The 25,968-nt window shown below is 35.3% G+C and overlaps 1 protein-coding gene across 2 annotated transcripts in view; it reads left to right on the top strand.

Moving 5' to 3' along the window:
• pla2r1 (phospholipase A2 receptor 1) overlaps positions 1–25,968 on the top strand; it is a 129,482-nt gene that overhangs the window by 67,392 nt on the left and 36,122 nt on the right. For both annotated transcript variants that reach the window (XR_005634155.1, XM_039757472.1), the window contains exons 15-21: positions 1,667–1,799; positions 3,786–3,821; positions 18,708–18,868; positions 19,167–19,231; positions 19,319–19,422; positions 21,936–22,072; positions 24,560–24,677. Coding sequence is in view for 1 of the 2 variants with exons in the window: in XM_039757472.1 (XP_039613406.1) it covers positions 1,667–1,799; positions 3,786–3,821; positions 18,708–18,868; positions 19,167–19,231; positions 19,319–19,422; positions 21,936–22,072; positions 24,560–24,677 (754 nt within the window). In the remaining variant the exon portion in view is untranslated. The remainder of the gene's footprint in view (positions 1–1,666; positions 1,800–3,785; positions 3,822–18,707; positions 18,869–19,166; positions 19,232–19,318; positions 19,423–21,935; positions 22,073–24,559; positions 24,678–25,968) is intronic.

Here is a 25,968-nt window from a genome sequence, read left to right as displayed (position 1 = left end):
TCCCCCTGACGTCACCACCTGGTGTGGCAGAAGTGTCAGGAAAGCACCTGGAAGCACTCCAGGTCTTCTTGGAATTACTTCCGGCAGCACTTCCTGGTGTGGCGGAAGTGCTGCCATCCAGGATTCCCTAACTGTCTGGGCGCCCCCTGGCAGTGGCCACGTCCTCTCATGAGCGTCCCAGCTCCGTCCTTGTGGCCCCTAAATAGACCCGGGCGGCTGCCCTCTCGTGGCCGAGGAGAAGTATTGCCCAAGTCGGGGGCTAACCAGGCGTCCCGGCTAGGCACTGTCCCCGGACATCTGTGACAATAGATAGATACTTTATTAATCCCAAGGGGAAATTGACATACTCCAGCAGCAGAAGTACCTCTGTTGCAGATATGGGAAATGTCTTTTTGCCAATTTATTCTGTACTTACAAACATACATACAGCAACTATTGTATTATTCTTCTGAGACACACACTTCTCAGATTGCATGAACATATAAAAAAAAACTGGTGCACATCTTACAGTATTGTTTAAATTATTACATTTAAATAATACTCTTTAACAATTCCCCATCAAATTAATTTACTTACATTTTATTAATTTGAGTGGTGATTTTTTTTGTTAATGACTTAAGATCTTCCTTATTTTTTGATGGCAATGCAAACAAACATAAGATTTCACGACCATGCAAATCTGTGTAATATACTGTATTTCATTGTACTCTGTAGACATGACCAGGAAAGAGTCAACTCAAAAATGTTCTTCAGCATGTTCACAAACATTACAGTTACGAGAGTGAATCCAAATATTCTGTTTTACCTATAATGCATTTTCAAAGACGGCCTTTGTTGTCTATGGCAATCAAAGTTAACATTTTGGGTTATCACAAATTGAATTTCAGATATCTCAAAATGCAATTCACCTATCTCTGGATATGTTCCAGTACACTTTGAGATATCTTAAATGGACCTCACATGCATTTTCATCCATCCATTTTCTAACCCGCTGAATCCGAACACAGGGTCACGGGGGTCTGCTGGAGCCAATCCCAGCCAACACAGGGCACAAGGCAGGAACCAATCCTGGGCAGGGTGCCAACCCACCGCAGCACATGCATTTTGAAATATCTGAAATTCATTTTAAGATATCTTGAAATCATTTGCCATAACATTTCATGTTCTTTCAATGGGAAATCCTGTCTATTTTAAGATATCTTAAAATATATTTCAGGTATCTTGAAATGAGCAGGAAATCATTTTGAGATATTTTAGATTTCTTCTTGTAGATATCTGAAGATGATATTTCTCTACATTAAAATATGTTAATGTTCTTTTTAAAAACACCCTAAAATGTATTTAAGATATCTTGAAATACATGTTAAGATATCTGAAATGGAACAGTATTTGGGTATGAAAATTGGAGACACTGAAACCTGTTTATAATTATTCTAAGTCCTGCTATATTTACATTTTTTAATGATGGTTTTAACCAAAGAGAAATACTAATCACAAGCACATTACTCAAGGTTTTTATTAACTGAACAAAGAAGAAGAGTTAACTGTAAGTTTTCTGTGGCAGATTGTTTAATGCTTTAGGTACCTGTCAAAAAATTAGCTGATGTACATTTCTCTAATATTATTGCATTTTTGTAAACTATGTTAAATATCATTTTTTAAATAGGTAGTGTCATCATTTATAGAAGACAGAAATGATGAGAACGATAAGGTGAACTGTGCAGTTTATAAAACTAATAACACACTAATTCCTCAAAGATGTGACTCAAAACATGAATGGATTTGCAAAATTCCAAAAGGTATTTATAAAATATTGCTTGTACCTTATTTGTGTGTAATGTCTTTAATGCACCACAGGTCAGTTTTTACTTGGGCAGCCATAACAATCACAATAGGCTAATTAGTACAGAAAGTGTTAACCCAAATAGGCATATGTGAACCTTTTGTTATTCAATAAACTATATAATAAAACAACAATCATGCAGTCTAATGGGATATATAGCAGGAAGAGCGGTTCATTCTGAAGCAGGGTGAAAGAGTATGCCAAAGCTGTTGGCTGGGGACAGGCTTTATCTTCATGCTGTGCTTGTTCAGCATTGGTTCCATTCTGCTGTTTCTTTTGTAAATGGAGAAATAAAATTGGATGTGCTGCCACATTTAACTGATATCACCTTTCTGCAAACTTTACATTTTAGATTAGTTTGTTTGACATCCCTGTCTTTCATGTCCAAACCAATTCTAGACTGTCGACTTTGAAACAAGCTTATTTGTAAGAGCAGTGCTGCTCGTCATATTTTATGAAGTAATGATGTGACTATATGCATGTGACCAGCTAGTTAAACTAAAATGTTTGCTTGACTGCTAAACTGTACATTTGTTTTAAGAATTTTTTTTGTTTGAACATTGCTTTACATCATTGTTTTGAATTAAATGATTTAATTCAAAAAATCATACAGCCGTACCTCAAAGTGCCTGCATCTGGATGTGAACAAAGCATGGCTCACTGGGCAAAGTCCCATTTGTATACCTACTACACACTGGGGGTTTATATCTCTCAACTAGCCTAGAAGCACCTGGAAATTCCTGGGGAGTAGCTGGAGGAAGCTGTTTAGGATTGGACCTGACCTAGTCTGTCCTGCTCAGCATGTTGCCTCTGTGACCCTCATCAAATTAGAGTGAGAATGAATTAATTACAATTTGCTGTGAGTCGTCATTTTATTTGTTACATTTTACTTCCTGTGGAAAGAAATTGTTAATTAAAAACAAAGTGAAAAGTACTAGATCAGTCTACCTATTAAAATATGATATTGCTGCATTTTACCATCTGAATTAGCTTAGGTTCACTAAAATGTATAATATTAATGTATGCAATGTGAAAATAATGTGGGTCTGTTGTTATAGACTTAAAACAATTTATGTTTAAAATGGGCAATCGTCCAAAATGAAAAGTAATAAATTATTGACTGTGTTTTTTTCCTCGGAAATGCAGTAATTAATGTGCTTCTGTTAGCATAATTTGATTACTGTATTTGCATTAAATCTTATTTACGATAGTCTCTTGTGGTGAAGGTGAGCTGCCCAGTAAGTCACGTTACTGCTCAAAATTAGGACCACCTGGAATAGAATCTGTCTGCACCTGCCACAAGTCACCCCAATAATGAAGGTGTAAAACAGTAATAGAGTAACACTTCATAGCTCAAAAGTAACTTGGAAGTTGCACACCCAATGTGGTGTCAATTACTGCAGTAGTTATGCCCTGAGTGCAGTCTGTAAAAAATATCTCAGTAAATGAATTATACACCTTTAAAAAAAATACAGATGAAAAATAATAAAATACAGTTATAATTATATATTCAAACACACTGGTGGAATGGGTAAGTTACGTTTTTCACAGAAGATAGCGTGGAAGGAATCAGTGCCACCACTCGAATACCCATACATTCACCAGTGCAACTTGGTAAATCAAACAGTCAGCACATTTCAGAGTGATGCTTTTTTATTTTCCAAGAGGGAGTATGGAGGAATTATGGAGTGTATAAGAGTGTGGGATCAGAGAAAGTATGGAAGCTTAAAAAAGTTTTCAAAGTGTGTCATACTGCTAATCTTAAATGTACCCAGAAAATAGTTCTTTAAATTTAATTTCCTTGTTAACCTTTGGAGGGCATTGCAAATACTGACATAATTAGCTGTTCTTCAGACATGTTGTATAAATACATCACCTTCTAATTATGCTTTTGTGATCTAAAAAAAATTATATATGCGCATACTTTTTGGTCTACCAACAGGTCTGGATGTGAAGAATCCTTACTGGTTTATTAAACGTAAGTAGACAACTTTATGCCAAACTGGTCCTGTGAATATTTGTAATTGAACAATAGCACCAGTTTATGTTCAAAGAAACAAAAAACAACAGTATGGAAAATTAATTGTTTATTTTTTTAAACATTAGGAAGTTTCTAGTAAAGCATTTAAAGACATGTTTTATTTGGCAGCTCTGATATCAATTAGTGTAGGTGCAATAATGATTAGTTACTATATTTATTTATCAATGGTTGAGCTGAAACTGTCTTATTACTATTTATTGAAACATAATGTTCACTAAAAAGTGCACAGTAAAGATAAAAATATTACTTGAAACCTTACAAAGATGTCCTACTGTAGAATTATATATATACTTTAATTTAACTACTTTATAGCAACCCATGTTTATAGCCTTATCTGTTCTTATCAATATACCTTGAGTATATGATCATGAAAATCCTATGTTTATTATTTTGGTTCACCTACACTATAGTTACTGTTACCTGTGTTGTTTGTATAAGGGTTAGGTAAGTCTGCTTTATAGCACCCCAGCCTTATCTGTTTGTGGACAGCTGCTTCGAGCAAAAAGACTTACTATCTCAGCACAAAAAACAGTTGTCCGTAGATGTAAGCTTCCCGTGTGCCAATCACCACAGCAGGTTCATGCTCGCTGGGCTACTTTCTAATGGAGGCATCCCTCATCAGCTGGTAACCCCTTTAGGAATATCGAAGTCATTCACACTAGGTGCTCTTAAACACTAAACCTTGACTCAATCAAATTATATAAAGTCAATATTACTATAAGGCAAAATTAATAAAACACAGTGAAACAAATGCTATCAAAGCAGGAAGTGTATTCGAAAAGAGACTTAAAAGGTTAGAAAATGTATTTGATAAGAATCTTCAGATGCCTTGTCTACATGATGATCTACACTCTCCTGTTCTTCTAATATATTTGTCCACTTGCTTATAGATAGATAGATAGATAGATAGATAGATAGATAGATAGATAGATAGATAGATAGATAGATAGATAGATAGATAGATAGATAGATAGATAGATAGATACTTTATTAATCCCAAGGGGAAATTCACAAAAATAGTAAAATAGTAAAAAGTGTCCAGGGAGCAATTCCACATAAAAGAAAGTGGTAGAAGTGATCAGTGAAATAGAGAAAAATAAAGATAAAAAGGTAAAAAGATAAAGTCATATACGGAGCTGCTGGAAAGGCTGCCACTCGGATGCGGCGCCGGAAATGTGTGATGTATATGCGGCATTCATTCCACTTAAAAAGATCTTTCAACATGTAGATGAATAATTAATAATCTTAAAATCACTGTCATGTTTGCATTATATAAGTGTTTACCAGTCTAATTACCCTAAGCTGATAAATAGTTATTTTTGCAGATGCCAAAGAAATTAAGCAAAAGATAAATCATGGTTCCAAGATTAAGTCAACATCTGTCAGTCTGCACTAATATTAAGTAAAAGATGCAAAATATCAAATAAAGACTTCAAAATGTTAAATTATGGCTTATTTCAGCATTTACCTATGTTTGAGATAAAGATGTAGAGTTTAAATGAATGCCTAGAGGTGTTGAGGTTATGGTTTATTTGAGAAAAGTTCCTATAGGCTTTGTCTGAAACAGGGTTATATCAAACAGCCTTTGTGTCACAATCACTCCTAAGCCATCAACAGCTGTATTTGGCGTACTCCCAGCGTGTGTACTTGATGTACTGGACTTAAAGTGAAGAACTTGACTGTAATAGCCTAGGCCACACTACAAGCACCAAAGCTTTTCTTGCTCAATTGGAAGAATCCCAGCCCACCTGTTATAAGTCGGTGGATAACTGATGTTCTGTATTATTTGAATTTAGAAAAAATCTAATTCTCACTTATAGAATCTGCTTTTAAAATATGGCAAGATTCAATTAATAAAACTTTAGAATAAGTACTCCTATCATTTTTTTTTCTTTTTCTTATTTTGTCCATGCTCTTGCCTCTAATCTCTTTCTCTTGGGTTGAGGTTGAATTCTGTTTTGTAAGGTTTTGTCTTTTTCTTTGTTCCTGCTTTCTTTTTTTTAATTTTCTGATTTTTTTCCTTCTGGTTTTACTATGAAGTCATTTGTTGTATAAGTTCAACTTGATTGTATGCAGTATTATTTTCTTGAAAGACTAAAAAGTAATAAATAAAAATTAAAAAGAAATTATGGTCCAGACCCTGAATGCTGGCTGTTTAATCAGTGTTAATCTTATGACATTTAATCAATGAAGTAAGATTGAATTTCAGATTTGTGTTTGTATTAAATATCCACAGTCCGAGTTCCTATTTAATATATTGTCCAATTCATAGTACATTATTGTGAGTTTGAACATTTGTGAGAACCTTGTACAATTAAAACAAATTAATAAATAGTAATCTCTTCAAATGTTTTAAATACTGCAGAAATACATGTTATGTTGGAATGATCCAATCGGATCATTGATTTCATGTTTACTGGATGGTCCAATTCTGATACCGATTTGTTTTTTCTCTTTATCCCTTCAAAAAACTTTACAATAAACTTAAGTTCTATATTAAAGTGTTAACTTTGTATTTTTATAATTAAACTGCAGGCCACCGGTGCTAGCTGTTCATTTTTTATTAACAAAATGAAATTCTATAGGCTTATTGTTCAGTGACCATAAAATACTAAAATAAATATAATTTCCTTAAAATACTACTAATATATACAAAATACAGTGTTTATCAATGATACATATGGCATTAAAGGAAATAAAATGCTTCACTGCAACTAATTTACCATAAAGCTTAGAAAAGCAGTGGCTGAAAAGATCATTTTTTGGTGATCGTACAATTTACCGAACACCAACTGAGTCTTTTATAGTGAAAATTGTCCGATTTAGATCAGTAGCTGATCAATCAAGGCATCACTATTTTGTTACAGCTTACTGTTTAAGCTGTTGTGAAATAAACACAGCAAATTCATACTCTGTTTATTGGTATGCACATGCAGACGCCACAGGTCACCAATAATGTATACTCTTATGAAAGCATTTCTCACAAAGGATTAAATAAAAGCAGCAAAAACAGCACAAGATAAATGCAAGGCTATATACTGTACATAATAAAAAGTCTATCCTACTTTCAATACTAGTGAAAACCAGTCTTCTCTGGTGAACAGGTTCAGGCTAACCTTGCAGATGGACAACATGATGCACTCTAAAGAACTCTGCAAATTAAAAATACCATAATGCATCCCTTTCTTGACATGAGTGTTAGGCCTGTCTGTTTATAGTTACATGCTATTACTTCTAAGCTAGGCTTATATTCAATAACAAAAAGCCGATACATTGTTCTACAAAGAAAAACATTTCAGTTGCAACTTTTAAACTTATGGAAAAAATTATGTCCTCACAGTATTTTACATGCAAATATTTAATGTTATGCATCAGGCTATTAGTATACTTACTGAACTCCAGTCAGTAAGCAATAGAAAGTCAGTTTGTGTTTCTATTCAGGAACAGAAAATAATAATAAAACATGCTTTTGTTTAATTTATTTTTACAAAATAGATGTGTGCAAATCCTTTTCCTGCAAAAATTTACAGTTATTCAAAATTACACTGTTGGAAATGAAATTAAAGTGAAGCTGAAAATGATTTGATGTTCATTTTAGAACCGTAGAACAATTGTGATGAGAACATACCTTATAGCCCATGAAAGTTGTCTATCCTATTCGCCTAGGTTCTCCAAAAAACATCAAGCTGAGATTTCTGGGTCTCCAAAGTCCTACTTTCCACCATGCAACTATATTTCATATGTCTGTGGTTCTCTGTGGAAAGAAGAACTTTCTAACATTTGTACAAAATCTGCTCTTAACAAGTTTCTAACATTGTCCTTGTGTCCTTTTTGAAGAGTGTATTTTAAAGTAACAGCTTGGATCCACAGTACTAATTCATTTCATAATTCTAAACACTTTGATCATGTCTCCTCTAAATTTCCGTTTATTTCAACTGGAAATGTTTCAAATCCTTCAGTCTTACCTTTAACTACATACAGTACATATCAGTCCCAGAATCAGCCGAGTCACTCTAACTTTGGACTTTCTCTAGCATTACTGTGTCTTTTTATAACAAGAAGACCATAATTGAACACATCACTCAAGGAGAGGACTTGCTAGTGTATTATATAAGCATAATCTCCCTTGATTTATACTCCACACATCATGATATATAACTTAATCTCCTATTAGCCTTCTTGATGGCTTCTGTATACTGTTTTGATGTAGATAGGAGTCACAGTAGACTCATCACTAGGTCCTTCACATAGGGTGTACTTTCAAGTTTCAGACCTCCCACTGTGTATTAAAATCTAACATTTTTACTTCATATGTGTAACACATTACATTTACTTACATTAAATTTCATCTGCCATAAATCTGCCCAAGCCTGTATGATGTTTGAGTCCCTCTGTAACAATGTCGTTGCTTCAACATTATCTGCCTTTCTACCTAGTGTGGTATCATATCCAAGCTTATTGATTATATACTTTTCTAGACTGTTTATGTACTGTATCTTAAAAGGAGCAGTTGCTCCTGCACTAATCCCTGAGGAACAGCACTTTTAACATCATCTAATTTAGAAAAAGGTACTCTCCCCATGACCCTTTGCTACCTGTGTCTGAGCCAATATTGACCCCACCTGCACAATACACCTCGAATTACCACCTCTTTTAGTTTGATTACTAACCTTTCATGTGAGACTTTATCAAACGCCTTCTGAAATTCAGCATAAATAATATCACATGCACCTCTCTTATTAAATGTTTTTGTTGACTTCTTATAGAATTCCTGCATATTAATGAAACACAACCTTCCCTGACTGAACACATTTTAGCTCTTTGGTAATACTCTTGTTCTATGTGCTGCTTGATCTTTTTGTTAAAACTTGTTTGCATTAATTTACCTTTTATACACATATCAGCTCAATTGCCTTTTTTATACAACAGTATAGTATTTGGTAGCCTACAGTATTTAGGAATTTTGCAGTGATTTTCTAAAATTGTGTGGCAAGGTTTATTTATATGGGGGGTGGGGGTGGCGCAAAAATTCCTAGAATTGTTAAAACAGAAAAAAACAAACCACAAAACCTTTGTTTTAAAGCTTACCTCTGTTCCCTTTTAATGACCTTCAAAATATTCTTGAAATGCCATACACTTGTCTCACTGCTTTTCTCATACCTGGAAACATTTCCTGTATTTTTCTTTTCTTGCCATGTCTATAGCCTCCCAGTTTTTTTTCATGGAATTATTTCATGGTAGCAAATATTCTTTCCTTCAGTCTCAATTTTAGAAACCAAACAAGGCTATAGAGAACAAGATCTGGAAAATACAGGAGGTATAAAGCAACGACTACATTGTTTTAGGTAAAAAAAACTCATTTACCGACAATGCAGTGCGTGTTGTCATTTCGAAAAGTCTAGTTTTGGGTGTACCACTTCTCCAGATGTTTTTTCCAGTTACTTTATCATAGGTGCCTCAGCACTTTATTGTACAAATATTACATTTCAAAGAGAATATTTTCAAAGTGACTAAAAGGGAATTGCTGTATGTTTTATGATAAAGGTTTTTCTTTTTTATTAACAATTCCAGGAATCCCTCCCCCACGTATATTGATGTATATTATATATTTATATAAATAAAATAAACTCTCACTGACTACTCAGTCACTTGAAGTTAAGTGTTATCTGCTCCTGGTAATGTGATAGATTTCAGCGTATATAATCTAAGCAGCACTTCTACCTCAAACAATTTCTAGATCACTCAGTACCTCCTTAGTACTTGCTACTGCTGAGAGGTTATCCACTTCTTCCCATGTACTGTATAAAGTTGAATAACAGGCAACTTCAAAGCCTTTGCTTTTTTGCTATTTATTCTAGCATACCTTTCCATTCCTAATACTCTTTACCTCTTCCTTGACTGTTTTTTACTACTTAAATACTGAATGAATCTCTTTTGGATATCTTTTGCATTTTCTGCAATATTTCCCTTTTAATCATTGCTCTCATTTGCCCTACAGTTAGAAATGAAGTTATTATATGCCTCATGCAGCTGTTTTTTTCTTTTGTAACTTACTTTTTAGCTCCTTATTTATCTACCACTGAGTTCTCTTTAATTTCAGGAAACTTCAGAATGCTGAGATAAACTTGGCCTGCAGCTTTCTGCACATTCAAAAGTTTACCCTAATTTATCTTATTTGGCTTTGTCACATCTGCTCAAAACCTGCACTGCTAAAATAAAGCTTTTCTCGTTTTTGAACGTATAACCTATCAAAACAAAATTAAATATACTGTAATGTGGTCACTAGATCTCAGTGGTTTAATCACATTGCTTCCAAAGTTCCTGTTTTTGTATTGTGCTATGAAAGGCTAGCATATTTAATATTTGGGTAATTAAAGTCCCCTTTGACTATAATATCCCACTCTAAACTTTTGACACTATTTTCTGCATTATGGAGTCTGTAACACTCCTAATATGAGACCTCGACTCCTGATGATGCTTAAATCCAAACATCCTCGCTAAGCTGTGATCACCATCCTATTGAAGAAGACTTGCACTTAAATTCTATTTTATATAAATGGTGACTCCCCCACCTTTTTGATTTTTCCTGTGTTTCCTAAGTAATGTGTACCCGTCGATGATATATTCCTGCCCTTTGTCACCTTTGGTATTCCTGTTATGCAATAAATCAGTACCTTTCCAAGCTGTTAGTTGTTTACAACAACAACATTTATTTATATGGCACATTTTCATCCAAAAGATGTAGCTCAAAGTGCTTTACATGATGAAGAAAGAGATAAAAGACAAAATAAATAAGAAAATAGAATTAGGGAACACTAATTAACATAGAATAAAAGTAAGGTCTGATGGCCATGGAGGACAGAAAAACCAAAAAAAAAAACTCCAGAGAGCCAAAAAAAAACTCTGCAGGGGTTTCGAGGCCACAGGACTGCTCAGCCCCCTCTAGGCATTCTACCTAACGTAAATGATCTCAATCAGTCCATATTGTATTCAGGGTTCTCATGGAAGAACTTGATGATGATAGTGTGTGGACTTCTGGCCTTTAATCCATCAATTTAGGGACATCATGGTGCTTTGATCAGGTGGTGGGGTTGGCCACCACAGAAAACCGGAAAAAGAACAAAAGAGAAAGTAGGGGTTAATACGGAGGCTTACGGAGCCACCAGGAATAATAATAATAATAATTAAATGTGTATACAGAATATCAGGGTTAAACTAAAATGAAGCAATGAGAAAGCCATGTTAAATTAATGTGTTTTTAGCAGTTGTTAAAGTGCGCCACCGTTTTAGCCTGGTGAATTCCTATTGGCAAACTATTCCAGATTTTAGGTTCATAATAGCAGAAGGCCGCCTCACCACTTCTTTTAAGTTTAGCTCTTGGAATTATAAGCAGACAGTCATTTGAAGATCTAAGGTTACAATTTGGAGTGTAAGCTGAGAGGCATTCTGAAATATAGGATGGAGTAGATTATTTAAGGCTTTGTAAACCATAAACAGTATTTTAAAGTCAATTCTAAAAGACACAGGTAACCAGTGTAGTGACATCAGAACTGGAGAGATGTGCTTGGATTTTCTTTTCCGAGTGAAGATTCTAGCAGCTGCATTCCGCACTTGTTGCAATTGGTTGATGTCTTTTTTTTGGTAGTCCTGAGAGGAGTTCGTTACAGTAATCTAGCCAACTGAAAACAAAAGCCTGAACTCATTTCTCAGCATCTTGCAAACTTATAAGAGATCTATCTTTTGCTATATTTCTTAAGTGAAAAAATGCTGCCCTAGTAATCTGATTAATACACGATTTAAAATTCAGGTAAGAGTCAATAGTTACCCCTAAATTCTTTACCTCTGTCTTGACTTAGATTGAATTTTTACTTTAGATAATTTTAACGAATTACTGGGTTTTACGTCATATGAATAGCTAGAATGGGAACTTAGTCCAGTTACTTTTCTTCTTTTGTAAGGTAATAGGGTAATATTGATAGTTATTCTATGCTAGAATTGTTCATTTTATATTCATGGTTATTTTTCATTTGGTAATTATTGGGTATTACTCTATTGGGTATACTTTGGAAAAGTGTATGTTTAAGAAAACAAGCACGAACACAGATCAATCAAAGCTATTTTTACATTACTTGAATTGAAATCAGCTGTGAATGAAAGCCATTCTGCCACCACAAGCCTATTTATAGGCTACATTTTTAACTATATGACATTAAACAGTACTTAAAATGAAATGCTTAATTTTTAACAGAGTCAAAACTGTGATCAGAATCTGATTCCTGCTTTGTGCATAGTGGTGCTTCCTTTAGCGCATACTTGTTGCATATTTTAATAATGAAAGAGTGAAGACAACAAGGAAACTAAAGACTTATTTGGGAAAACTGCCTTAGGTATGTAAAAACACCTTTTGGCAACATTTAGTTTAAGAATAAAGTATATAGCAAGTATTTGTACATTTTTTGAATGTCAGATGATGCTTAGGCAATAATATAATTGATGTAAGAAATTAAACAGTGGCAAAATGATTTTAATAAATTAAATCAAAAGAATTCCGTGTACTGTAATGGTCATGTTACAGTTATGAAAGAACAACCTTCTTGGTGCTAACACTGAATGTGACTCAAGCTTGAAATTCAAGGTAATTGCGGGTAAACCTGAGTTAGACTTTGGCAGACATGTAATAATATAATTTATTGTGTTAAGCCAGAAGAACTCTCCAGGCAATATTCTGCTGCCTCTAGTGGATGAAATAACAACATGCTGCAAAAAAAATGAATATTTATTACTTTACTGTAAGGTAAACTGTAAGGCAACTCATGAATAGGGTGAAAACTCCAACAAAAAACACGATGGCAAATGAAAAGTCATAAAGGCAATGTGAATTAGACATTGACATTGATTAGACAGTGAAACTGATAAATACTTCACTCTTAGACGAAGCGTCATGATATGGTTCATGAATTTGATTGTGTGAAGCTTCATTGTGGTGCAACAGTAGCTGTGTGACAAAGAGGCAAAATGATTGTGATAAAGTGCGAGAACAAGAAAGATGTTAGCCTCGTAAGCACTGTTTAAAGTGCAGTAACTGTCAATATTTGTTTTAGGGGAAATATGGAAGTCACAAAGCCCTGGGTGGCATTGATCATGCATATCAGGGACTGACATTTTACCCTATCGTACACAAACAACAGAATAATATATCCTAAGAAAAGTGTACAAAGAAATATGCTTCTATTGTCCTAATTGCAACATTGAGTTGTGAGTTAGTGATTGTCTCAAAACATATCACACAAAGGAGATGTACTAAATCTGCATCAGTACAGCAGTGGACGCTAGAAATACCTTTCATGTTGAAAAAAAAGTGTAACATTTTTGACTCGTTTTCTAGGGGTAAACATAATGCTAAAGAGGATAATAAGCTCAAGCAAAGTCCTAACAAATTGTGCAACGTTGTTTATCATTCTCAATTTATTATTACTGCTTTACGTATCAGAATTATACAAAATTAAACATTACAAGTTTATCATTTTTCCTAACGTCTTTTGAAATGGTAGCATATCCAAAAATATGCTTTTATTTTTTATATAGAATTCATATAATCAGTGTAACTAGCCAGGTGAAAACCTTTTGTGACCAATATGTGCCTCTAAATTTATATTAGTAAATATTTTTGGAGTCTTATTTGCATACTGGTAGCATATGCATATTTTCTCTTAAGTACTTGACAACAATAAGCAATACCACTAACTTTGTAATTTTATTACTTTGAACTGTATTCCTTTGTAAAAGGCCTAGTAATGGAGAATAGCAAGAGTAGTGTTATATCATGAACGTCATAACATTTACAAATCATTCAATAATACAGCCAACAACACTGGATGTAAAAGAAGTCCTCATTCATGGGACTAGTCAACAGAACATACTAACAAAACTAACAGACACACAAGTTATGTATAGCAATGTAATGAACTCATTATGGTACACAGGAAGTATTTAGAAGTAAAATGTCTGATAATACACATAACAAATTACATCAACGGCACTGTGATGGTGTTTTTCAATTCCAGAATTTTCAAAAATCATGTGAATTTCCTGAAGGGATACCTGCTTTCTATTACAGTATAATGACATGGACTCAGGTTGACTCAAGGAAAGAATTCACACTACATGATTCACTGACACTGCATCCAAGTGGTAATTTCATCACAGTCTTATGCCTGCTAGTGTAATTTAATTTTTGCCATGCATTTCCACTCAGTGACAAAGTTCGTTCTTTCTTTCTCTTTCTTTCTTTCTTTCTTTATAGAGCATAATTTGACCTAGAAAATGCATTTATGTGAATGTGTTTGTGATAGACGAAACAGACCTACCTTTTGAAGTTGTCTGTTTTTTTTGTGTTGCAGCCAGTTAGCCAGAGTGAATCCTTTCAAAGTGTGATGTGTAAAGCAAATGAGAAATGAATGAAATTCAACTGTGTTTACTGAATGTCTGTTTTTGGTAATAAAATAAAAGTTATTCTATATTTACATCAAATGTTAAAATAGTGGTATTAAAAAGTGCTAGTATTGGTATATAATATCATGTATATACACTCACCTAAAGGATTATTAGGAACACCATACTAATACGGTGTTTGACCCCCTTTCGCCTTCAGAACTGCCTTGATTCTACGTGGCATTGATTCAAAAAACTCTGCAGTTGATGGAGATTTGTGGGATGCACATCCAGGACACAAAGCTCCCGTTCCACTACATCCCAAAGATGCTCTATTGGGTTGAGATCTGGTGACTGTGGGGGCCATTTTAGTACAATGAACTCATTGTCATGTTCAAGAAACCAATTTGAAATGATTCGAGCTTTGTGACATGGTGCATTATCCTGCTGGAAGTAGCCATCAGAGGATGGATACATGGTGGTCATGAAGGGATGGACATGGTCAGAAACAATGCTCAGGTAGCCCGTGGCATTTAAACGATGCCCAATTGGCACTAAGGGGCCTAAAGTGTGCCAAGAAAACATCCCCCACACCATTACACCACCACCACCAGCCTGCACAGTGGTAACAAGGCATGATGGATCCATGTTCTCATTCTGTTTACGCCAAATTCTGACTCTACCATTTGAATGTCTCAACAGAAATCGAGACTCATCAGACCAGGCAACATTTTTCCAAGTCTTCAACTGTCCAATTTTGGTGAGCTCGTGCAAATTGTAGCCTCTTTTTCCTATTTGTAGTGGAGATGAGTGGTACCCGGTGGGGTCTTCTGCTGTTGTAGCCCATCCGCCTCAAGGTTGTGCGGGTTGTGGCTTCACAAATGCTTTGCTGCATACCTCGGTTGTAACGAGTGGTTATTTCAGTCAAAGTTGCTCTTCTATCAGCTTGAATCAGTCGGCCCATTCTCCTCTGACCTCTAGCATCAACAAGGCATTTTCGCCCACAGGACTGCTGCATACTGGATGTTTTTCCCTTTTCACACCATTCTTTGTAAACCCTAGAAATGGTTGTGCGTGAAAATCCCAGTAACTGAGCAGATTGTGAAATACTCAGACCGGCCCGGCTGGCACCAACAACCATGCCACGCTCAAAATTGCTTAAATCATCTTTCTTTCCCATTCTGACATTCAGTTTGGAGTTCAGGAGATTGTCTTGACCAGGACCACACCCCTAAATGCATTGAAGCAACTGCCATGTGATTGGTTGATTAGATAATTGCATTAATGAGAAATTGAACAGGTGTTCCTAATAATCCTTTAGGTGAGTGTATATTGTATGTTGATTTAATTGGTTTAGACTTCTAGTGGTACGGCAAACTTTGGGTATATATTCTTGTGACTGGCATTTTCATTTCAGATTGCACACTTTCTTTTTTTCCCATTAGTATATGACACCATGCAGTTTATGTTTATATGTGAAGCCAAGGGTGTGTGTTTTTAATTTTATTCATGTTTAAAGTAACAAATTATGAACTGTAATGAGCTATAAATAAGTATAATGCTGTTATCTGTACAACATACTAACAGTGATATGACCTTCTCACTGTACCAATAGCACAAAAAGAGTGAATATTTAATCAAATGTATTTTTTTCTTTTATTTTTTAAAATATAAAATATACCAAAACAAAATGCAAACTGACAAATTGAAAATATACAAAAATTGTTAAAATCCCTTTCATCCAGTACTGAGATGAAATATATGACATGCTTCACATTTAAGTCAGAGGTTCAAGTTTATGTGGAACTAAAAGCCAGTACTGCAATGTTGGCATGTTAAAAAATAGAAGAAACCATCAAAAAGTGGTCCATTTTATATTTACTTAACAGAAAGCATAAAGTACTTATATACTTTTTTACAATAGTAGAAAATGTCTGAGTTTCAATAAGCATAGCATTAGCTACGTGCAAATGTAGTATCAATTCATATCCTACTGTTGTTTTGCTTATAATGAATGATAGCCATGTTCCAGTGAATTGAAATAACATTAGAATTGTATCTAATTATCAGTCCAATTTATAAACTGCTTTATAAACTGCCACTATTCTGTTACTCTGATTCCACAAAGTCAGATTAGAGTTGCTAGCATAGTGTAACATGTACAGTATGTATTAAGGATATGCATTGTGAACAAAGAGAGGATGTGCAAAACTCACAAAAGGTTTAAATCCAGGAGTCCAAAGTGGTGGGATAGCAGCACTAATTTTTTTATCATCGTGCTTCTTTGAGAATTGCCAAAATCTTTAGACCAGATACCATGCAGGTTTTTTTTAATCTTTTATAGATCAGGTAAAGGAAAATTCTTCACACTTTTACTCATGAAGTCTAATTGGTAATATATGCCATGCAGATTGCAAAAAAACACCTTTTGAAAAAATGTTGCCACCCAGACAGGATTAAAAGAAACATTCAAGGTGTATAGTCCTCTCTTGCTATGGCAAATATCAGTGAAACAAAAAGTTCTATAGTAAAGTGCTTCTAAGAAACAAGTCACAAGTGGATTTATTTGGTTTTGTGAAATGTGGTCAAACATTTACTTTGATCAGATGGCCCTCATATCAATCAAGTATTTGTTTAATCTATATAATAAAAGCCCAGCGCGGTGTCCGTGTCCAGATCCGTGTTCCTTTTGGCTGTATAGCCGCCCCGTAGAAAAGCCTCAGTCCGTCCCCTCTCAGAATTCCTGCTTACCCCCCTCCGGTCTTTCCCCTTTCCTTTTATTTTTCCTGTTCCCGAAAATCTTCTCAAAACAAAAGTAAAGAAATAGACAGAGCGTCACATTAACGTCTTCTCCCCTCTGCCTAATAAATAATCAATAAAATGAAATAAAAAAATCACGAAAGAAAAAGAAACCACAACCTACCCTTACAACGTCCACCGCGCTTCTGGTGTTACAGCCAAACACGTGGTGTATGCAGGTTATGAGGTGTGCCCGTACTACAACATATTATATTGTTCATATACTATTAACTATTTACAGGGATCAACTCTTTTGGGGAAGTTCATAACAAAAAAAATAATTATATTATAAATAACATGTGCACTTGAGTATTTCGAGCCCCGCATCTGAGTCGGGTGGTTCCCCTAATCACCAATTCATGTATTTCACTATGCCTTTCCGTCTTCAGCTACCCATGTGCACTTGTACGGGGGAGACCTTACGGAACAATGCCGAAAACGAAATGCAACTAAACCTGCTACTGCGAGAGAGGACACATTACGGCGTGATCACGAAGCAAAGTGGCAAAGGCGCGACAGTCGCTCGCAAGAAACAAGGACACTCAGCATTCACACAGATTAGCTCAACGGCACGTCTCTGCCGCACAACGAAAGGCAACTGAAACCCCTACAGAGAGACAAGACAGATTACGCAGTGATCGCGAAAGAAAGAGGCGAAAGTGTCAATGAGACTCCCGATGAGAGGTCCTTACGATTGAGTCCTTCAACTGTGGTCATCCAACGCGCAGTGTAGCGCGCACCAAGTTGCTAGTATATTATATTTCAGCATCAGAATTGAAAAATGTGGCAGCACATAGTGCATTTTCAAATGTTTTGCTTTTGCAGACTCCACCAGGCAGTTAATGTATTCTGAATGGCATTGGTTGTGCATTTTCCACTTAGTGTATTGTTTTTTTTTTTCTGAAAGTATTTGAAGGGCTGATGTTTGATTTATTCATTCATTTACTGTATATGGATTCCATTTATGAATAGGTTTCTAAAAATTACTGCTAATACCAAGTAGTGTGTGCTTGGGTAATTGACATGGTTTACTTTTCTGTCTTATGACTTCTTTGTTACCAGATATACCATGAATTCTACTTTGTGTTGAAGTATTCAAAAAGAAAATAAAGCTAATACAGAAGTAGATCTTGCAACAGAATAATGATGCAAATGCACATTCAGACTTATTAAGGTAGAATGACTGAAAATTATGAACGTCAGGATTTTTGACTGACCACATCAAAGTCCATACTGAAAAACTATAAGAAACCTCTCATACATGTCTCAGTTTAAGCAGTCCTGTAAGAACAAATTGGCCAAAGCAACTAAACAGTGCGTGAATGAGAAGCTATTACTGCAAAGCAGATAAAGCAAATTGGTGAATCAAGCACTTCTTAAGCACTTTCTGGACTTGATTGACTGTTGGCTGATGTTTACCTTTAAATACTAATGGAAAAGTGAAACATTTCAGTTGTAAAGTTACATTTATTTACTGTTAGGAGTAAGTGTAGGTCAAATATATCTAAATATGTTAAACCATGCAATCATAAGGGGGTATAAAATGTATTATTTTCTACTATGCCTTATGTATGTATTTTTATTATTTTCCAGAATTAGAACCCTGGGTTTTTTTCAGAGGAGCAGAATATCTGTTTTCGATGTTAGATCTCCCTTGGGATGATGCTGCTTTGGTTTGTAAGCTTTTAGGTTCTGATTTGGTATCCATACATACGCCTGAAGAACTCGCTTTCCTTCTTGGTAGAATTAAAAAGGTAAGTTAAAGCAGAGAAAAACATTTTACAGTACATTAATCAAACAAAAATGAAAAATAATCAAACAAGTGGTTATAATATTATCAAGTACTTCAAATATTCATTATTTGTCAATGTATTTAAATTGTAATAACCAGTTTGAAGATGCATTCCATAGAAATTACAATTAGTGTGAACATGCCCTGATACCTGCTTACTGTATTAATGAAGCAACATTGCTAAAAGATAGTGTGCATTAATATTTGATATTTAATGGCATTTGCTTTTAAAACGATGCAATTACTGTTTGCCTTTGTAGTCATTTCCAAATAAAGAAAGGATATGGATTGGATTGTCCAAAGATTTAAGCAGCTCTCAGTTTCGGTAAGTATAGCCATGGGTGTCAAAATGATACAAGGGAATTTGAAGGAATTTCTCCATGTATTTACTAATTTTATATGTTGAAAACAGCTGGATGGACGGCTCTCCTGTTGAGTATGAAAACTGGGGAGCTATGAATTTTCTACAGTTGCCACTGAAGAATGATATTTGTGTCTCAATGTCAACACAGACAGGTAAGAAAGTGGTGTTTGAGTTTATCTGTTCTGATATCCATGTTTATCTTCATTAGCATACACTGTTTAATCAAAGACTTGACTGCTTTGAATCAAAGTTTACAAAAATGTTTTCTTAAAATGTCCCCCGCTTTTGGAACTTTGTTTTCTTCAAACATGTTCAAGAGGGTCGCACTGGTAAATAGTTTAAGAATCACTAATGTTACTTGAATTGCAATTAGATGTGATAAAAAAGAAAGCACTGTACTTATTTTATCTAAATGAGTCACACAGAATATAATAAGTGAATATACATTTTAAGTAAGTATATGCACTATGTGGCCAAAAGTATGTGGACACCTCTCCATTTATTGAGCTCCAGTGTTTTAGCTGCACCCATTGTAAGGAGGTGCACAAAATCAAGCACTGTGCATTGGGAGCTTCCTTAAATGGGTTTCCGTGGCTAAGCAACTCCACACATGCTTAAGATCACTATGTGCAATGCCAAGCATTCAGCTTGATTGGTTTAAATTGGATTCTGGACAAGTTGAAATGTGTTCTGTAGAGTAATGAATTACACTTCACTAACTGGCAGGCTGAAGGAGAAGTTGGGTTTGGCAGATGCAGGGGAAGGCTATCTTCCAGACTGCAGATTGCCTACTGTAAAAAGTTAGGTGAAGTAGGGATAACAGTCTGGGGCTGTTTTTTAGGTTTTGGGGCTAGGCTCCTTTGTATAAATAAAATTTATTATTATTATTATTATTATCATCAGTGAAAGGTACTGTTATTACTACAGCAAAAAAGCCGTTTTAGACAATTGTGCACTTCCAACTTGGTGGCAACAGTTTGGGGAAGGCCTTTTCGGCTCCAGCAAGATTGCCTCAATGCACAAAGCCATATCCATAAAGACATGGTTTAACAAGTTTTGTGTGGAGGAACCTGAGTGTCCTGCACAAAGCTCTGATCTCAACCCTATTGAACACCTGTGCGGGTCAGGTCTTCTTATTCTTCATCAGTACCTCACCTTACAAATGCTCTTTTGGCTGAATGGACACAAATTCCCACAGATACACTCCATATTCTTGTGGAAACCTTCTCAGATGAGTAGATGCTGTTACAGCCACAAAAGAGGAGGCAACTCCATATTAGTGCCCATCATTTTTCAATGGAATGTACAACAAGCACATATACTGTACATGTGATAGTCAGGTCTCCCAAATGTTTGGCCATAGTGTATTGAATTATTAAGTACATAATTTTATTTAATGCAGTTACTTGTAGAGGTTGTTGCACACTTCCCCAAATTTAGTAGCTCTTTAAAAGTATATTGTAGCATGTTTTGTAAAGAAGCCTCAGTGCTCCTACATTCTTTTCTTTTAAACAAATGTAGCTTTATAGTAATAAACTGAATTAAATGAAATTCACAGGTACCTACAATCATTAAATGACCAAATTCAGGGAGCTTGACTAATACTCATTCCTTACTAAGGAACAATAAATGATGTAGTAGGTCTGTATTTACAGTACCAATAATTGTGGGTGATTATTTTTGTATGGGGCATTTAAAAAAATGCTTTCAAACAATTATGAGCTTACTAGAAAGTCTTACATCTTCTTTGAAGATTCCATGTATTATAGCTGTGTGATGCATAAGTAATAACATAGAATTTTATTAAAATATAAAGAATAGATAATAAATAAACTACTTGTATAAAGTGAAAATCTTAGTTTGACATCAGACAGCTTTGATCAACTTGTCTTGCAAACTCATGATGGATACACAATATATAGGCCTCTTTCCTCATCTCTCTATATATAAAATCAAATGTCTATCTGTCTGTCTGTCTGTATATCTGTCCGCTTTTCACGAGAAAACTACTTAACAGATATAATTAGCTTGAACATTCAGGTTGATTATGTGACTTCTCTCATTGTGCTAAGTATCATAATACGCTTGCGGTACCGATTTATTTGTGCGAATCCAAGAGAGATGCAGTGGGCCGAGAGGAGGGGGGCAGGGCAGCCTCAGGGCGTAACCAAACCTCTGCTTAGCTAGCGAACGAGAAAACTATATAGTGGATTTAGATCAGGTTTTTTTTAAGAATTTACTTAAACATTCCAGTTGATTTTGCAATTTCTCTCATTGTGCTAAGAATCATAATTTGCTTGCAGGAGTGATATATTCCTGCTAATCCGAGACAGAGGCTGCGGGCCGAGGGGAGGGAGAAGCGTGACATCAGGAGTGGGGAGCCGGGCAGGGACCTCTCACTGACCTGTTTCATTACTACTTATTCCATTCTTACCTGTATGTACTGTACCTCTAACCAACCCTGTAACCAGCTATATCTGAAGGTACTAGGAATGACAACAGCATGTTTATTTTATTGAGAAACATTAGTTTTAAATTTAAGACTCTAAAATATTGACAGTACTGTAGTCTTTAAAGTTATAGTTTTCTTCAAAGTGTAGTCAAATGTTTTCCTTTCCTTTATCTAGAAAGTTTAGACATTACTGTTTTTGTTTCTACCCAAAAGGTCAGTGGGCTGAAGATAAATGCAGTAGAATTCAATTTTATGCCTGTAAGCGCCAAACAATATCTGTTGTGGAAATACCCAGAGAACCACACTTAATAGGAGGCTGTCCTGAAAGATGGCTATATTTTGGCCACAAGGTTAGTTTTAAAATTTGGCTTCCTCCATTCCACTTTGGTTGATTTCGAGTATTTAAAAAAATGTTTTCATATTTAACATCTGTACTCATAGCATTCTATGCGGATTAAGAGATACTTGTCTTTCCTTAGGGGTAATAACATGACAGAGCTGAACATTGACACTGACCTTGCAGCAGGGCTTTATACTGTTTCACCTCATTCTTGGTACTTTAAATATCATAGAATGAGGTCCTAACATAAATGATTATTTCTGTGAATATAGCCAAAAACAACATAAAATGTTCCAATCTTCTTAATGGATAATTTTGTTATTTTTCAATTCAAAGTTATTTCTTCACAGTAATGGTATATATTAATTTCCTACTTGAAATTGTGATTGAAAGTAAAGCATTTTTTGTTAATTTAGAAACATACCTACCCTGCTATTGTGCTTTATAATCAAGGTAAAGGACACTAGGGTCCAACATGAAAACAAAAGCAACCGTTTTGATTCAAGACATTTAAACTTAGTGAATATGTTCATTTTTCTAGCCAATAGTGCTACTGAGTATTGATCTTTGTCTTGAGAATTCAGAACATATTTCAGATTGTGAGATTCGGCTATTTAAAAATGAGATTGGCTGTGCACTTTACTTCACTGCTCATTTTCCTTCATAGCATCTTTTAGGGCCGAAGAATTGTCTCCACACTGACATAAGGAAAACTTGCAAATACCACATGGACAATAACCAGACCCAGAATTTGAACCTAGGGCACTAGACTGGTAAAGTGGCAGTGTTACTCCCTTTACCTTTGTGCTGCCCAGCTCACTCAGAAAAAAATCGCAATCTGCATTTCTAAAAATAGCAGCTAGCCATCACATTATTCAGCCATGTCCATTTTTGATAAAGAAATCCTGAGGGATGACATGGAGATACTTCATGTGTGGCTTGAGGGAAGTAGCTAGTGTTTGAGGCTGAGCACTTCCCTCTAAAATTGAAGAAAACATAATGATATTTTTAGGTATTGCATTAAATGCTGTTGGATTTTACTAACCTGGATGCAAAAATATTTTTTAAAATGCATTTGTGTAAATAACTTACTTTTACTGTATAGCACAGGAGTCAGTATGATACATTTGAGCATGTGAACTGCAGATTGTAAAGCAGTGGTGGAACTAAAAAACAATCTTTGCATCCTCAAATCTTTTATTTTTTATTAGTACATAGGTGTATTGTGAACTTCACAGCCATTCCACATACAGATCTCTGTGACTCATGGCTCTGTGCAACACACAATGTTAAATTTACTTGTTGTTACAGAGTGCCTCTGGCTCATACAGAGCCAGTACCATAAGAAGGAAAAAACAATATACAGAGATGGGAAGAATGTGTAGTATTTTATCAGTCTCTGGGTACTGGTAGGCATTTTTACCTCGATTTTCATTTCCAGTCAGAGACCACAAAGATGGCATAATAGCGCTTTGTCTGCAAAACTCAAATTTCAGTCAAATCTATATTGTACAAAGCAAAATGAAGAATTCATCCTATTGTGCAGGTGAAGCACGTGGTAGTTGGCAGTAAGCCTGACAGTTGTAAAACAGCTTACATCTGTGTGTATAAAAAATGTCTTTCCAAATTTAATTTTAAACGACTTAATCTCTCTCTCTCTCTCTGTCTGTTGTTTTTATATGTGTGCATGTGATTAATAAATCTGTTTAATGTATTCATTGATTCAATTCTTAAACATAGTTAACTAAATTATAGTATCATGGCAGGCCTGAGCTGCATATACTGAACTGGAAGTACAACAGAATGAGGTGCTGAAGTATTTATCTTAGTAAATGCAGCCAAATGACAGGAGCTCACATCAAAAAACAAGCTAAATTCCCATCAGTATGTGGCTAAAGATCTAAAAATAGCAGCCAGCAAACTTGTTAGCCATGCCCATTTTTGTCACAAAAAAGCACGAGGGATAGTAGGGAGCAGCCAATCGTGTAGTTTGTGAGAAGCGGCCAGTGTGTGAAGCTCAGCACTTTCCTTTGAGAAAGAACACGTCATCAGTTTTCCTCTTGTTCTTGTAACTGTGGAAAAAATGAACACACTGATTGCTTATGAAATAAATATCAGGATTACCATTTTCAAAGGTTAAACTTCCTACAAATAAGTTTCTGTATGATGTATTCAGCAACATTTATTTCTACAGCATATTTTCATACAAAGAATGTATTCAGACATCCTTCAAATATTAGTGTATAATATATGAATACAAAATTATTCAAAATGGATATATTAATATAGTTTTGATTTTTTCTTGTATGATAATCTCTAAATATTATAAAGCAATATAAATATTTATCAAAGTACACTACAATATAGTAATTATTATAATGGCATTGGGAATTATAGTAATTATTATAATGCATTGGGCTATTACAAAACTTTGTAAAAATATTCAAATATTGTACATAAAACTTAAAACTTTTGTGTATTTATTATTTCATAACAGTGCATTTTCTTGCATTCCCCAAAAAGACGTGAAGAACTAAAAACCTGGAATGAAGCACAACTCTTCTGCAAATCACATGAAGCATCACTTGTTTCTATAGATAATGAGATAGAACAAGGTAATTTTAAAAGATATATTTTGTTTCATTTTTTTTTATAAAACTAATAAAAAAATCTTCATATTTAAACCTGAGCTCATTGTTTACAGATACTTTATTTAAAGGGTTTAATTTAACTGGTGTACGTATGACTCTATAATAAGGAATTGTAGTCTAGAAAGTATTTCTTTCTATGCTAGTTACTCTTATAGAAATTTGTAATGAATATAATTACATTTACAAGAGTTGAAATCAAGCCGTGTAAATCCTGTTATAAAATATTATGTGATTTTAGAGATGATGGTATGGATGAAAGCAAACCCATACATAAATGTGGCATATGAAGAATATTAAAAAACCTAAACTTTATGATAAAATAATGTGAACAACAGGGGGCATCTCCAGCTTCAGGATCAAGACTACAACCACACAACACAAGTTTCTGGCTTGAAAAGACTTCTTTTATTTAACCACATGCCGTCTTACTGTTGTAACAAAAGGTGCTATATAGGCGCCTGACCCGACACAGACTCACACCGGAGGCACGTATAAAAAACAAGAAACTTTTATTTTTCTTCACCTGTGGGACACATCTTCCCCATGTCCCACATGCACAACACAGTCCCAAAGCAGACAAAAACACCAACACACACACAGGCCTCTTTTGCACCACCACTCCTCCTCCAAGCTTCATCTTCCTCCTCCCGACTCTGGCCCCTTAGTGGTGGCTGCTGGCTCCTTTTGTAGACCACCCAGAAGTGCTCCAGGTGGGCATTGTGGGAAACTGAGACACCGCTCCAACCCGGGGGGCTGCCATCTAGTGTCCAGGGGGAGGTATTGCACAGTCCATGGCTGCTCCCCCTGAACATATAGCGAAGGGATGTCCCGGCCAGGCATGGACCCCGCCGTCTGCCACACTGTATATATCTCCAGAAGATACTTGTTAGTAAAATACAGACAATAGTCCATTTTTTTTATCCTCCTCCCACACCCCAGGAGAGTGTTGTCCTCCTACTCTCCCAACTCTGAATTCTCTGGGTGAAGAGGAGTGACCTCTAGTAAAGTTAGACTTGGGAGTACTTCCAGTACATAACACGCATACCTCAGAATCACCTCCATTTCAGAAGCTGTCTGAGATCTTTTTAGCAGCCCCTGAGGTCCTCAGCAAGGATGCTCACTCCAGCTGCATATCTCATGTAGCCTTGTCCACACTAGTGTATTGGGGGAAACATATTTTCCCAGGAGTGTTAAGAAGTATCTATCTATATATATCAATCAAATATGTAGTGCCTTTCATGTATATCTATTTGTC

This window comes from Polypterus senegalus, chromosome 6 (genome assembly GCF_016835505.1).
Source record: "Polypterus senegalus isolate Bchr_013 chromosome 6, ASM1683550v1, whole genome shotgun sequence".
NCBI classification, from domain to species: domain Eukaryota; kingdom Metazoa; phylum Chordata; class Cladistia; order Polypteriformes; family Polypteridae; genus Polypterus; species Polypterus senegalus.
Note: the sequence above shows the minus strand (reverse complement) of the source record. Positions and strands in the feature narration are given on the sequence as shown.